The 13144-nt window shown below is 39.8% G+C and overlaps 1 protein-coding gene across 3 annotated transcripts in view; it reads left to right on the top strand.

The window, feature by feature from the left end:
• The window catches only part of epha8 (eph receptor A8), an 85816-nt gene that overhangs the window by 30849 nt on the left and 41823 nt on the right, over positions 1–13144 (top strand). For 2 of the 3 annotated variants that reach the window (XM_025059894.1, XM_008321024.3), the window contains exons 3-4: positions 7711–7832; positions 7951–8338. In XM_025059894.1, coding sequence (XP_024915662.1) covers positions 8251–8338 — 88 coding nt within the window. In that variant the 5' untranslated portion in view covers positions 7711–7832; positions 7951–8250. The remainder of the gene's footprint in view (positions 1–7710; positions 7833–7950; positions 8339–13144) is intronic. The other variant, XM_017036719.2, reaches the window with a different exon arrangement.

Consider the following 13144-nt stretch of genomic DNA (forward strand, 5'->3'; position numbering starts at 1 on the left):
CTCCCCAGTGTTTTTCTCTCCTTTTTTTTCCTTCTGTTTACTTTCTAGACTTTGCCTCTCAGCGATTCAACACTTCTATCTCAAATTGGAATGTGTTTTTGCATTCTCTTATTTTTTTTTATTGCTAACAACTCTCAGTTGGGGAACTGTCTCCTGAGTTGCCTGAATAAATTAATATAAAGTCAAACGTCAGTCATGCTACAGTTTATGGCCTGTCTGTCTATTGTTGTTCTAAAACTTTCAGCTGGAAAATGTTTTTTTGAATAGACATTTTGACTACATCTTTACTCTAAAAAAACTGATACAACTGGAGTGATGCTACATTTTCCTACTGTTGCTATGTAAGAAAATGTATCACAGACGGTTTCAGTTGTTGATTTACCACACTTGTAAACAAGTCAAAAAGATTTCTTTCTTTTGTTTGAACCCAGGAATCGAACCCCCGACGACAAGTTTATGTCAAGAAATATTTACTTGTGAGAAGTTCTTGAATAGTAGGTAAATAAAAATTATGTTTCAAACCTATTTTTTAATTTGGTTAGCATTAATTACTAAGTGGGTTGACCAGCAGTGGCTAACCCAGTGAAGCTAGCTGTAGCCTCTGTCTCACTCCGACACAGTGGCTGCTTTTCACAGCAGTTAAGTTTAAATTCTGATTTCAATCACAAAAACAGAAAAAGAAGGAGCAGTTGTGGCGGCGCTGGTGGATTAGCGGCCGGTGTCCAGCTGAATTGGTCTGACATCTGCGTTCACGAGCTGATTCAGTCAAACAAGTGTAAAGCAGCCCACTCTTCTTTAGCCCCGAGGTTACACTGGGATTGCTTCGATTCGAACGGACGTCGCTGCGTTACACACCCACGTAGACACACACGCAGCAAACACACTTGGGTATGCATGCCTTTCTGCTCATACATAACTGGATTTACAGTGTTTGGTGTCCTTTGTCCCCGCACTTTATCTGCATGACTGGCAAACGAATAGGCAACGTTCAGGCCAGATAAGCTCATCAACTGTATGGTTGCCGCGTGCGTCTTTGTGTTAGTGCGTGAGTGTCTACGCAGTATTTGAAGGCACCGTGAGCATTATCCGCCTAAGGTAAAAAAAAAAATTGGACTTCATTATCCTCAGTGTGGAGGTGTGATTGTGTATGTGCATATGCATCGGTGTGTGTTCCACTGATGATGCCTGTGAGTCCGCTTGCTCAGCACTGAACTTTATTTGACCCTACCTCCCATCATGCAATTCTCCTAGTAACCTCCAACTGCCTCCCACAACTCCTACCATTCCTTTCCTTTAAAGACTTATCTCTTTTTGCTGACTTTTAGTTTTGCTACAGAAAAAAAAAAACATTTTTGATTGTGGAAGCAGACAAAGCCGGTGTAAAGGTGACAGGAATCTGAGCGAGAAGAAATCAAACTAAAAGACACGAGAAAATGACCCAGTGTCTTTCTCGAGGATCTTTATCCAAACAAACGAACGTGTGTGTGTGTGTGTGTGTGTGTGTGTGTGCAGTAATAGGTTTTTCTTCAACAACGCACGGCTGCACCTGAGGTGCAGTTCATCAGCTGCCAAATTTGTCCCATATCATTTGTCCAACGCAGCTGAAAAGAGCTGGTGGGAGACGCTGGTAAAAATAAACCTGTGGTGAAGACGGCTCCGTCTGAACAACAGTGGTTTTTAAATGAAGAACTAAAACCAAAGGAGTCTTTATGAAGTGAAGTCCCTGAAGGTGGACGAGCTGTGAAGACTATTGTTGGAGACGCTCGCTGTCTCGTCCAACGTTTAACTAATAAAAAAGATATGAAATATATGAAAATAAAATAAACCCTCTGGTATATAAATACAATTTTAAATTGTGTATTAGTGACTATATATTATATATATGTAAATAAATTATATTCATGTAATCAGCACGACCAAGTAGAATGTGATAAAGTGTTCAGTTTCTACGAGTAAACATTTTTAGTTTAAGTAAATCACTATAGCCTGGTCATTTATACAGTGAATAGAGGCTCCCAAGCCAAAAAAGTGTGGACACCTCTGGTCTACAGTTTGTGGTTTGCATTACTACATTTACTAATTGGGATGCAAGAAATTATAAATATATATATATAAATAAATATGTAAATGAGGAAAATATGTGGCACCTATGAAGCAGTTTTATTTAGTTATTTATTATTATTATACGGGTGAGTATTCTCTTCAATTTTTTTTTTTTGATATATATATATATATATATATATATATATATATGCTGTGTGATTGTGTGTGTGTGTGTGTTTTAGGATCCAGTTTTAACGTCAGTTCTAATATTACTACATTTACCACTGTGATTATTAACTGAATAATCCTGTCAGGAATGAATTCTCCTCTTTGTACACTGAGCTAAGAAGATCATGACGGTCTGTGCTGCTGTACTGTGATGTTGGTAGTACTTGAAGAGTACAAATATTTCTGGAGGTTGTACGCAGTGACTTTGAGAACCACTGACCTGGGATAGAACTCTTCTGGAGGTGTCCTGGAGTTGTTATTTCCAATGAAGGAACCCAGCGACAGCTGCTGATCTGTAAAGACCCAGTTATATCGTATAAATTTAACTTCTGTGTTGAAAAAAAAAAAAAACTAGAACAAGGAAGAATTATAAAAATAAAAGGAGAATAATGTAGACGTTGTATTTTCACTTTACAATTGTCTCGTCACTAATAGAAATGGACTCTAGTGTTAGCTAAACACGACCGACTCAATCCCAAATCTCCATGTCCTCCTTCGCTGCTCTTCACTCTTCACTGTTGGACACATGTCCAAAACCGTCTAAACATTTCCTCTGTGTAAATTGGGTTAAATATGTGTTAGACCGCAGGTTCACTAGGTGGCGCAATAATCTCAGTTCTTACCTGTTGGGTGCTAAAGAGAGACTCAGACCATTAATGCTGCGCTCTGTGTCCTGTGAGTTAGTACAGAACTGGTGACCAGGAGGACGTTACAGCTGATGCCTCGTAGAAACACAGGCGGACGCTCCGGTGTTGGCATAACGAACCCGACTTTTCTCCAGAGCGAGATCATGGCGGCGGCTGTGGTAGAAAGCACTGCTCCTCTTTGATTACCAAACCCAGACGTGGGAGGAAGATTGTGAAGTGCTCCACCTTTTTTTTTTTATAAACTAATGAGATTGACGATGCAAGTCGACAGAAAACTATATTGCTCAGTGCAGTGGGCAGCCAAACGTACAGCCCACCAAGCCAGGGGACAAGACATCTGATGAACGTGTCAAGTCATTAAAAAACCATTTAAACCCAAAACCTACCGAGATGGTGCAGCCTTTCAGGTTTAATTTGAGACACAGGAGTCCTGCAGAAACAGTTGTGGAATATGTTGCTGTGCTGAGGAAATGAACACCAGACTGAAACTACGGACACCAGTTATCAGAGATTTGACCTTTGACCCTGCACTGAAGTTGGCCCAGGGCCAGGCTTGTGCAAAATCGTATTGTGTGCGATTAAGCGTCAGAAAAACTCTGGGGAATAATGACCACTTTAGGGTTGAAGAACATTATACCTCATATTTAGAAACAAAAATAAGCATCCGTTCCTGAGCTGCCACTGAAAACAGCCCGTTGATCAGATCTTAGAACCTATTAGAATAAGAAGTTAGTTTGACTGCTGATTTGTATTATATTAGTACAACTAAACTCAAGTGCAACTGTGATCTACTAATCAGCAAACTGCCAGAAATAATCAGATTTTTTTTTGGCAATATTGCCCAACCCTACAAATTCAGTGTTCGTATTCGTATTTTTTCAAAACATTTTTAGGTATTTACAGTAAATATATCTCCCCAAAAACATTAAACATTTTACAGTCATCCTGGGACATGAGCTTCAATTCAAATGTGGTTTTAGCCCTGTCCCTGGAAGCTGTCAGAAGTGGGTCCTCCTGCCAGTAGCCGGGGGACAAGCACTCTGCTCCGTTGGGACAGGTCCAGAGTAAAACACTGCTGTCGGTGAGTAATCAGTAGCAATTTGCAACCTGGGTGTTTTCTTTTAGAAAGAAAATTGCTGTAAAAAAAAAAGATAAAAAACCTGCCTCGTACTTTTGCCCAGTACTTTCCTGGGTTTGATTGTATATTTTATATTTCTAGTGCAAATGTCGCAGCCACTCAAAGCAGAACATGAACGTTCAGAACAAAGTTCAGGCAGAGTTACAGAAACGTAAGACTTTCTTAAAATTCAGGTAGAACAGACCAGGATCAATAAGACAGAGAGAAAGAACTGGAGACTAGAAGGCAGTCAAAAAAAAGCCAACTGTTGCACGAGAGAGAGACAGTTATTAGTCGATCAGTGAGAAATTAACAGGACACAGGATGGTGAGGTGAGACAGTAACTGTGGATGGAAACACCAGGGGCAGAAACAGGACGGTAGTTAGTGTAGAGTGGACACAGCAGGGTAAAGAGTGCAGCACCTGGGAGACACACAGGAGGAGAGAAGGCCAACTGGAAAAACAACATAAATTTAAATTTTAAAATTAGCATAAATCTCATGCTTAGAAAAAAAAAATTGCATGTTTGCAGTGAAGGAAAAAAAATAAGAGCAGTGGAAGAATAACCAGGATTAGTTAAATATCCAGACGAGACAGAAACAGACTTTTTTTCAGCACCAACTGTTTAACAAAGGCCAAATTATGCAACCCTCAAATCATTTTCCACATTGCCAGTGTATGTGTGAACATATGCAGTACTTTGCAGTAATAGGTATGCAAATTGATCTAATAAGTGGTGACATTATTTTTTCCAGCTTTTCAAAATAAAATATAATGAAATAATTACACTAAGGTCAAATGAGCAGAGTGGAAATGGATCCAAACGCCTCACTGTGTTGGTGTGGAAGCTTCTGTCACTGCTGTACTATATTTAGGTCTGTCTCGCTCGCTCGCTCTCTCGCTCGCTCTCTCTCTCTAACATATGCACATGCATTTACATTCACACCCTATAGACCTGCTGCCTCCAGACACCTTATAACTCCTAAAGTACATTCATTTGGTGAAACTACCCACACGTACTGCAGGTCCTGTCGCAGTGGTGTGAAAAATACAAAATATTTGGTCCTCGTTGTAGATGCAGATGAGTGAATGAGGCTAAATATATAGTAAATATATAGTAAGTCATTTTATAATCATTTTTTGCCCCATACCATGTTCTGCAGACGTCTTTAAATAACAATGGCCTATGTAGAAAGAAGTTTGACCCGTGTGTGTGTGTGTGTGTGTGTGCACGAGAACTTGTTTTTGTTCGATACAGTGAAAAGAAGAAGCTCACATTGGTTTGTAAAATAATCATAATGAAGGAGTTGCTGCAGCAGCGTTCTGTCCCAGACAGATTTCTTCGGCTTGTGTTTCGGTGTTTTCAGAGTGTTTGTCCTCTGGTCCTGAGAGCGTTGAGGGTGAAGATGACAGTGCTGTCATCCCTACAGGCGTGCAGCCTGTCAGACAGGCAGACTGTTAGTGCAGCCTAGTGGCAAAGCGACGGAGTCTCACACGTGTACACACACACACACGCACACACACACACAATTCACTTAGGCAAAATAGATGCACAGCGTAACAAAAATGTGAAACAAAACCCTCCGCATCGCTGTTTAAAAATCTGTGTCATGCCTCGATTCAGCTCTTGTCTGAACATCGCATGTGAGCACAAGGCTCCTCTATACATCCTGTGGATGCAGCATTATAAACTCACAAAGCTGCCCCTGTGTTTCTCTGCTTGAGGATAGAAGGGAGTGGAGGAGCGGGCTTGGCAGGCACAGGACTGCCTGGATTTGGCCTGGATAGAACGACAAACCCATCGTTTCCTTCACTTAGCGTGACGAAACCATGTCCTCTGCCTTCACAGCTTATTATATTGGATAATATTTTGAAAGACATGTTAACTCCTTTCAAAACTAATGAAGTCACAGAGACTACTACTAACAGTGTTTGCTGCCATGTCTGGGACACAGTGCAGATAGACATCTGAGCATAGAACTGTTTTCTAAATACATCGTAGCTAAGTTGGGACACACACTCAGGATCAAAATAAGATTTAACATAACACCTGGTGATCACCAGCACTCACGACAAACAGCTTTATTTTTCAAAACAAAACTTGCCATCTGCATTCAACCCATCCGTGTAACGGGGCAGTGAGTGACACCTTAATGCCCGAGAGAGGCACACAACCCGGACCAGACCCAAATCCCCATTCTTCATGGGAAAAATGGACAGAGCGATGGAGAGACAGATTGAGGCAGCGCCTGCAGCGTCGTTGTCGTGGTGCTGTACAGGTCCGGGTTGGTCAAGAGAGAGCTGAGCCTGAAATCAGGGCATTTGATTCACCAGTCTATTTAATTTACAACCTCACTTGTGGTCACAGGCTGTGGGTCAGAATTAGGAAGATTAAATACCAAATACCCCCTTGGCCATGGATATGCTGCGTGGCAGGTTTAACCTTAGCGTGAGGAGATCAGAAATCCAGACGACACTGACAAGAACACCGGGTGAGGATGCCCCCCAGAGGCCTTTCTCAAGAGTGGTTTCAGGCATCGGGGGAGAGGCCCTCCAGCACATGCCGGCCGAATTACACCCCCCACCCAGACTGAGGAACACAGTGGCGTTTACGCAGAGGAGTCGTTGGATGTTGTTTGTTCTGCTTGAGGATGCTGCTTGGACAGTATAAGCTTTTGTGAAACGTGCAATTGTCAAAACCAATTTATATATATAATCTGTAAGTTATTTCTTCTGGTATTTTTACCTCAGGGGTCGTCCAGGCATCAATTTTACGTCTGCCTTACTCTAGCTGTGGCTTATTTTACTGTTACACCAACAATTTCCACTCCTCTTTTATTACTATTTTTCGGGGCGGCCCTTCTTTGCTGCCTGGCGGCTCTATCTTCAACAACTTTTCTGCAAAAGATATTTACTCTTACTTCCTGTCAACACACACACAGAGAATAATGTTTTGCATTTATTAGTCAATCATTAATCACTTTTTTTTTCTTGTGACTCCGACCACTCAAAAAGATTAACACAAAATTAACCAGAGAATAATGTTTACATTATGTGTTTTGCATTTAGTAGTCAATCATTAATTACTTTTTTTTCTTGTGACTCCGATCACTCAAAAAGATTAACACAAAATTAACATTTCACTATTACTGTGAGTAAATCCCATTTTAACATTTAAGATCACAGAATTTGGCCATTTTAAAAGCTAAAAATGTCTGGAACCAGAGTCATTTTAGTTGGTCTGCTTGGTAATCTGTGGCATCCATTAACAGAAAATATGAAACAGTTTTTAATATCACAACAAAAAAAGAAAAAAAAGAATTCAATCTGAAAACAAATCTGATTAAATCAGACATGGGAAAGGTTTAAACATGTGTGCAATTGATGTTTACTTTTTTCTTCTTTGTACCAGAGTTTCCCTCATTGGTTTATTGCTCTTCTGGTTTCACTGTTATTTCATTCAGTGTTTTAATCCAATGTCTTCAAACTAAGAAAAACAAAGAACCTTCTGCCTCATTAAGGTCATTGATGGTCAGGGATTATATTGGGTTTCACAAAGTCAGCGTGTATAAAGAGAGAAAACCAAACTGCTGTACATCAACAGACTGTAGACTAAACGTAATCCATCTATTTCTACTGTAATCTTACAATTATGACGTTTTTTTGACTGGACAGGTGAGTGTTCAAGTTCAACACCTGGTTCACACTCGGAGTGGAGAAGCTACGGTACAGTGTGCCATTCCCCTGACCGTCTGACCCACAGATATGACCGTAGGAAGTGAGAGTCAACTCGGCAGGTGAGACAACGTGAGACAACGTCTGGAATTTGGTGTCAGCCGCTGCGTTGTTATTTGCTGCTGATGCTCAGCTGTGCATGTTCCTCCCCCTTTCTGCGGGTGCCTGCTGGAAGTGAAGTGAACGCATGAATGTGTGACTGCGTGTGAGGGAGACACAAGTGAACCACAGAACCACAGAGGCAGAGAGGCAGAGAGCTCTCCTCAACACAACACTCCAATGAGCCCGCAGCCTTCACACGCGCGCACACAAACTCCTCACCCACAACACCAGCTCTCCATTCAGCTGTCGGACACAGAGGAAGGAGCAGGAGAGGAGAGAAAGACAGACACGCAGCGAGAGGGAGAGTGAGGGTGAGGGAGTTAGAGAGGAGAGGAGAGGAGAGGAGAGGGAATCACTTCGGCTGTTAGAGAGGACAGCATGGCTTCAGATTCGGGACTGGCTGCGATGCTTCTGTGGACTATATCACTACAGGGTATTGGCACGGCGCGAGGCAGCAGCAACGAAGGTAAGTGGGCTCCTCTGAACAGACGACGTTAAATAATGTAGAACACGGTGACGGCAAAAAAAAAAAAAAAAAAAAATCACTTCGTACATGTCGCACGAAATAAACACACACACACACACAAAATAAACATACTCTCAAAGTCAGTGTGCTAAATTGTTAGCATGACAACAAAGTTTTTTTGTGTACTTGTCGTCGTCCATATTTACCCTCAACCCGCCACTAAAGTGCGAACAATGTTTGTGTCAGAACACATATTCATATGATGGAGAATGGTTGTCACTTGTTCTCATAACGCACCTAGAAAAGGTAAAGTCTCCTGAACGGTCCGTAAATGTCAGAATGTCTGTGGACCTGGAGTCAGGAGATGAGGTGACAGTAACGGTTGGAAGACTTTTTAAATTCTGCTCTCCCAACAAGAATGTATGACTCCAGAGACAAAAGAGAAAAACATCAGGGAAGATAGAGACAAAAAGAGAGAGAGAGAGACAGACAGACAGGCTGACAGACAGATAGACAGATGGAGAAGAAGAGTCTCCTGGTTCAGCTGGGATCAACTCAGCAATGGAGAGATGAGGACAAACATTTATCTTGTGTTAAGCTCTGTCAAGTCGGGGCAGAGAGCCTGACTGTTTTGGGTTTTCCAGAGTGACAGACAGATCTGACAGACAGACAGACTGGTAGACAGATGCTCTGTTTGATTTAGCGATGCTGTTTTGTGTCTGGATTGGCAACATTCTCGGACATATCTGTGTCACATACACTGTAAGAGTGGTTTGTGTTTTTACCTTGGAGCTTTTCTGATGCTACACTCAGCCACGGACTCTCCAGGTCGTTTCTCCATTCTCCTTCATCTTCACTGTTAACCAGTGTTAAACTCCATCACAGATTCGTCCAGGCACCTTTGCACCATCGACCATCTTCTCCTCACACACAGCTAACGTTAGGTTCCTAATCCTAAACCTTGGAGACCAGCTCAGAGTCTCTGAGGTGCAAATATATATGATATAAGTCGGACATTTTTTTTTAAATGAATACATTTTGCATGCCTTTTTTTATGTTGTGAATGATGTAATGTTTCGGCTGCACGCGGACTTATACAAACTACACTCCAAACCATGAAAAATCTATTTAGTTCTAACAGAACAAAATGTTGCCTTTCAGTGTTGTTTTGATTCTGTTTACATCCAAATAGCTGACAGGATGGTTGTGTTATGTGATGATTGTTGTCTGAAAAAACACAGAGCTGTGGAAATATGTTCGAAAGAAATGTTTCCTAAATATTGAGATTTGGGTAATATAGTTATTAGAATATAATTTCAACATGACTTTATTTACTATTCATATAAATCTACATATTACTGTGGTTGAAATAGAATTAGATAGAATTATATATAGAATTATGAGAGAGTGCAGCAATGGTCTACAGTGTAATGTAGAAATAGAACTTTGCAGGAATTCTTAGGATTCACTGATGCAGCAGCTCTGTTTATATATATATATTATATCTTTAACTTCATATTATTCCCTAAAATTTCCGTTTAAAAACGGTTATTGTAATATTTTTACATCTACTCAATATATATGTACTACTCAAACATTCATACTACCAATAAAAAGAAAGTACATCTAAATGAGTAGTAAATAATCTTTTTACAAGTACTGTCTCTCACACTATTTGAAATGTATACAAATAGAAAAGTGGATGATTGATCACACAGACAGGCACACACACCAAAACACACTTATAATGATAAATTATTTCTGTAAGAGTAAATATTTACTCTGTTACCAGGACTCACCAACAGCAGTTCTGTTTGTCTGCATTAGGTCAGACTTCAGTCGTTCTCTTATTACTGTACAAGTTCATTTTAACTTCATTTTAATTTAGGTTTTTGTTTTGGACAAAAACCAGCATTAGGTTGCGTGTGTATGTATCGGTAAGAGAGAGAATACGAGCATGAAAAGTAAGAAGCAGAGTGATAATAACAAATAAGAAAAGTCGTGGGCGAACCAACAGTGAATGTACACATTCCCGCGGCTACGTTTACGCATATACAGTCTTTGTTTCTATATGTGGTTGGAACGCCTTATATTATTATTATTATTTTGTTTTGTTTTTTGATTTGAATTGTCAACACAAAGGTCTATTTTATTTTTATTAATAAATATAATAATATAAGTTATTTTAATGTTATAAATTGACCTCACATTTTTCTAGTCCATAAAAATAATTGTACATCACAATTGCTTTAAACATCCTACCTATATATATATATATTTTTACCAATGTTGTCATTTGGTGGCAATAAAACTATATTGTGATTAGAAAAACACAAAGAAAACTTGAATAAATAAATGGACTAGTGATGGAGGGCAATCTACTCGATAAACATCTGGTTTGCACTGCTTTCTGTATTATTTATATACATCCACTGGACGCAGCCATTTTATTTAGAAATGTCATCCAGATCATCCTCATTGTGCACTTTTGCCATGATAATCATTGTTTGCCTGTAGTCAAAAGTATTTTTTAATTATATTATTATTGACTAGAGGCTTAGTTCCTACCAGGCCATGACTCACACACACAAACACACACACACACACACTTGGATTTAGCAGACGCTGTCATCCAACGTATACTAAAGAGAAACACAATTTGCTTCCTGTAAACTCCCTAAAAATGTCAACATGAAACATTAGCATAACTGAGTCTATCTTTAACTTCTATCTACAGAAATCTACGACGATATTCAATGAGACGACAGTGTATGTTTTTTTACTTTCTGTGTCCTATAAACTGGAGAAATAACTGCATCATGAGTAGGTGAAACTGCAAGCATCATTTTCTGAATCTGCCCACAGAAACCCTAAAAGAACAGTCCTGCTGTATTTTCGACGGTGACGTCTGTGTTTCTGCCTGTCTGTCTGTCTGTGTCAGGGGGCATTCTTTAAAGTTGTTGTTAGTTCTGAGGAACATGAGAAGAGCAACACAGAAAGCGTCGTCGGGCCGTTGGGCCTAATTAGTTTGCTGTAGGTGGATGATAATTACACCATACTGCCACTGCTCCAGGATGACCACTGGGAAATAGAGCAAAGCAGCGGAATTTAAAAATAATATTAATCATCATCTTTATTACAGCATTATGTCAGTGTCACAAAATCTAATTTTGAAGCTACAAGCTCACAGAAAACAGGAAATGAAGGACGACGTAGAATAGCCAGAATAGCCTTGTCGCTAAGCTGTTGTATTTAATTATTGTTTAAAAAGAGAAAAATAAATAGAACTAGAAATAAATAAGTAGAAAAACAAAACAAAGCACCTGATCACGACAAGGGAACATGGCTGTGGTTTTGATCACTGCTACACTAGACCCAGATTCTCTCATTGGTATTGATCTTTCCACATTTCACAGAGTACGAACAATGGAGCCATTTTTAAAACAGTAATAGAAATTCACATTGATATTGTACAGTTTTACATAACGCTTAAGGTGTTGCTGTCTGTTGCTTGAACAGCCTGACAAAGTGGGAGGTTTTCCTTTGTTCTGCTTTTATTTCAGCCTTTATTGACCGTAGCTTTTTTTCAAACCCTTGCCACAGCAGTGTTGCTGTCTTTTCCATCAAAAATAGATCACCATTCCCATCAATCAGTCTTTCTGTGTGTGTGTTTTCTTACACACACCTTTGCTTCCTGGGTCTCTTTCTGGGAATGAGTGAATGGGAGTTATTGCGCTCACAGAAAGCTTGTACTGAAGAGTTTCACCTTGAGCCATGGGTCCATCGTTGAGGTGTTCAAAATATTAATTACAACAACAGAAAATGACGGTCAGAAGCGTCTCTCACTTTGTTGCTAAACACGAAAAAAGCGTCTCTCACTTTGTTGCTAAACACTGTTCCTAACTCCAGGTATCTTCTTTTTTTAACTTGAATTATTCTGACACTGGTCAGTTTTACTGTTGGGCCATTTTCAGTGAGTGTAGGGATGTATGTAAGTCTACAGCTGACAATGTAAAAGACACAATGTCAAGTTTATTGTGGGGGACGGTAGAACGTTTAATATTGATGAGGACAAAAGATCCACTGAAGACAGAACCTCAGAAAAGACGCCCAATAATGACTAGACCCACCTGATATACTGTATAAAGAAACAATTCAAGTTTCGCACATTTTCTCCCCATTTTTCTATATGCATTGTTTGAATTAGTGACAAACAAGAAAAACATGTTTGTAATATTTAGGAATGTTGATTTATCCTGATTAGTTGAGATACATCGTCATGATTCATCGTGATTATGTCACTGCTTCCTTTTAATTGATTCAATCCATTTCAATCCTTTGACTGCACTAATATTTATGTATTCGTCTACATTAGGCAGTATTTTGCAGTTAGTACCAGAGATGCGCAATATTTTTCTATACTTTATATTTGCTTTACTGTTCATCACATAATTTTATTTTGATATTTTTATTTGTTTCAACTTAAGGGCTGTACTGTGAAAGAATTGTCCTTGGCACAAAAGTTGTGTTGGGCTGTTCTGCTGACGGAGAATTATCTCTAAGACGGATGAGGATGAAGAGGAAATGTGAGAGGGACAGAAACCTTCTGAGAAGAGTTTTCTCTGATATTATTGTCCCATGGACTGATATATATGTGGCTCTGCCACGTTGGACCTTTTCTCCTAAATTAGAGGCCGAGAGACAGAAACACAGCATCCATTAGAAACAACAGACAGCTTGTGTGATGGAGAGATAGATGGGTACAGAGCGAGGGAGAAGAAACATGGGGAGCGTGAGTCGGTCACA

The sequence above is a fragment of the Cynoglossus semilaevis genome, chromosome 11, assembly GCF_000523025.1.
Source record: "Cynoglossus semilaevis isolate Cse_v1.0 chromosome 11, Cse_v1.0, whole genome shotgun sequence".
NCBI lineage: Eukaryota > Metazoa > Chordata > Actinopteri > Pleuronectiformes > Cynoglossidae > Cynoglossus > Cynoglossus semilaevis.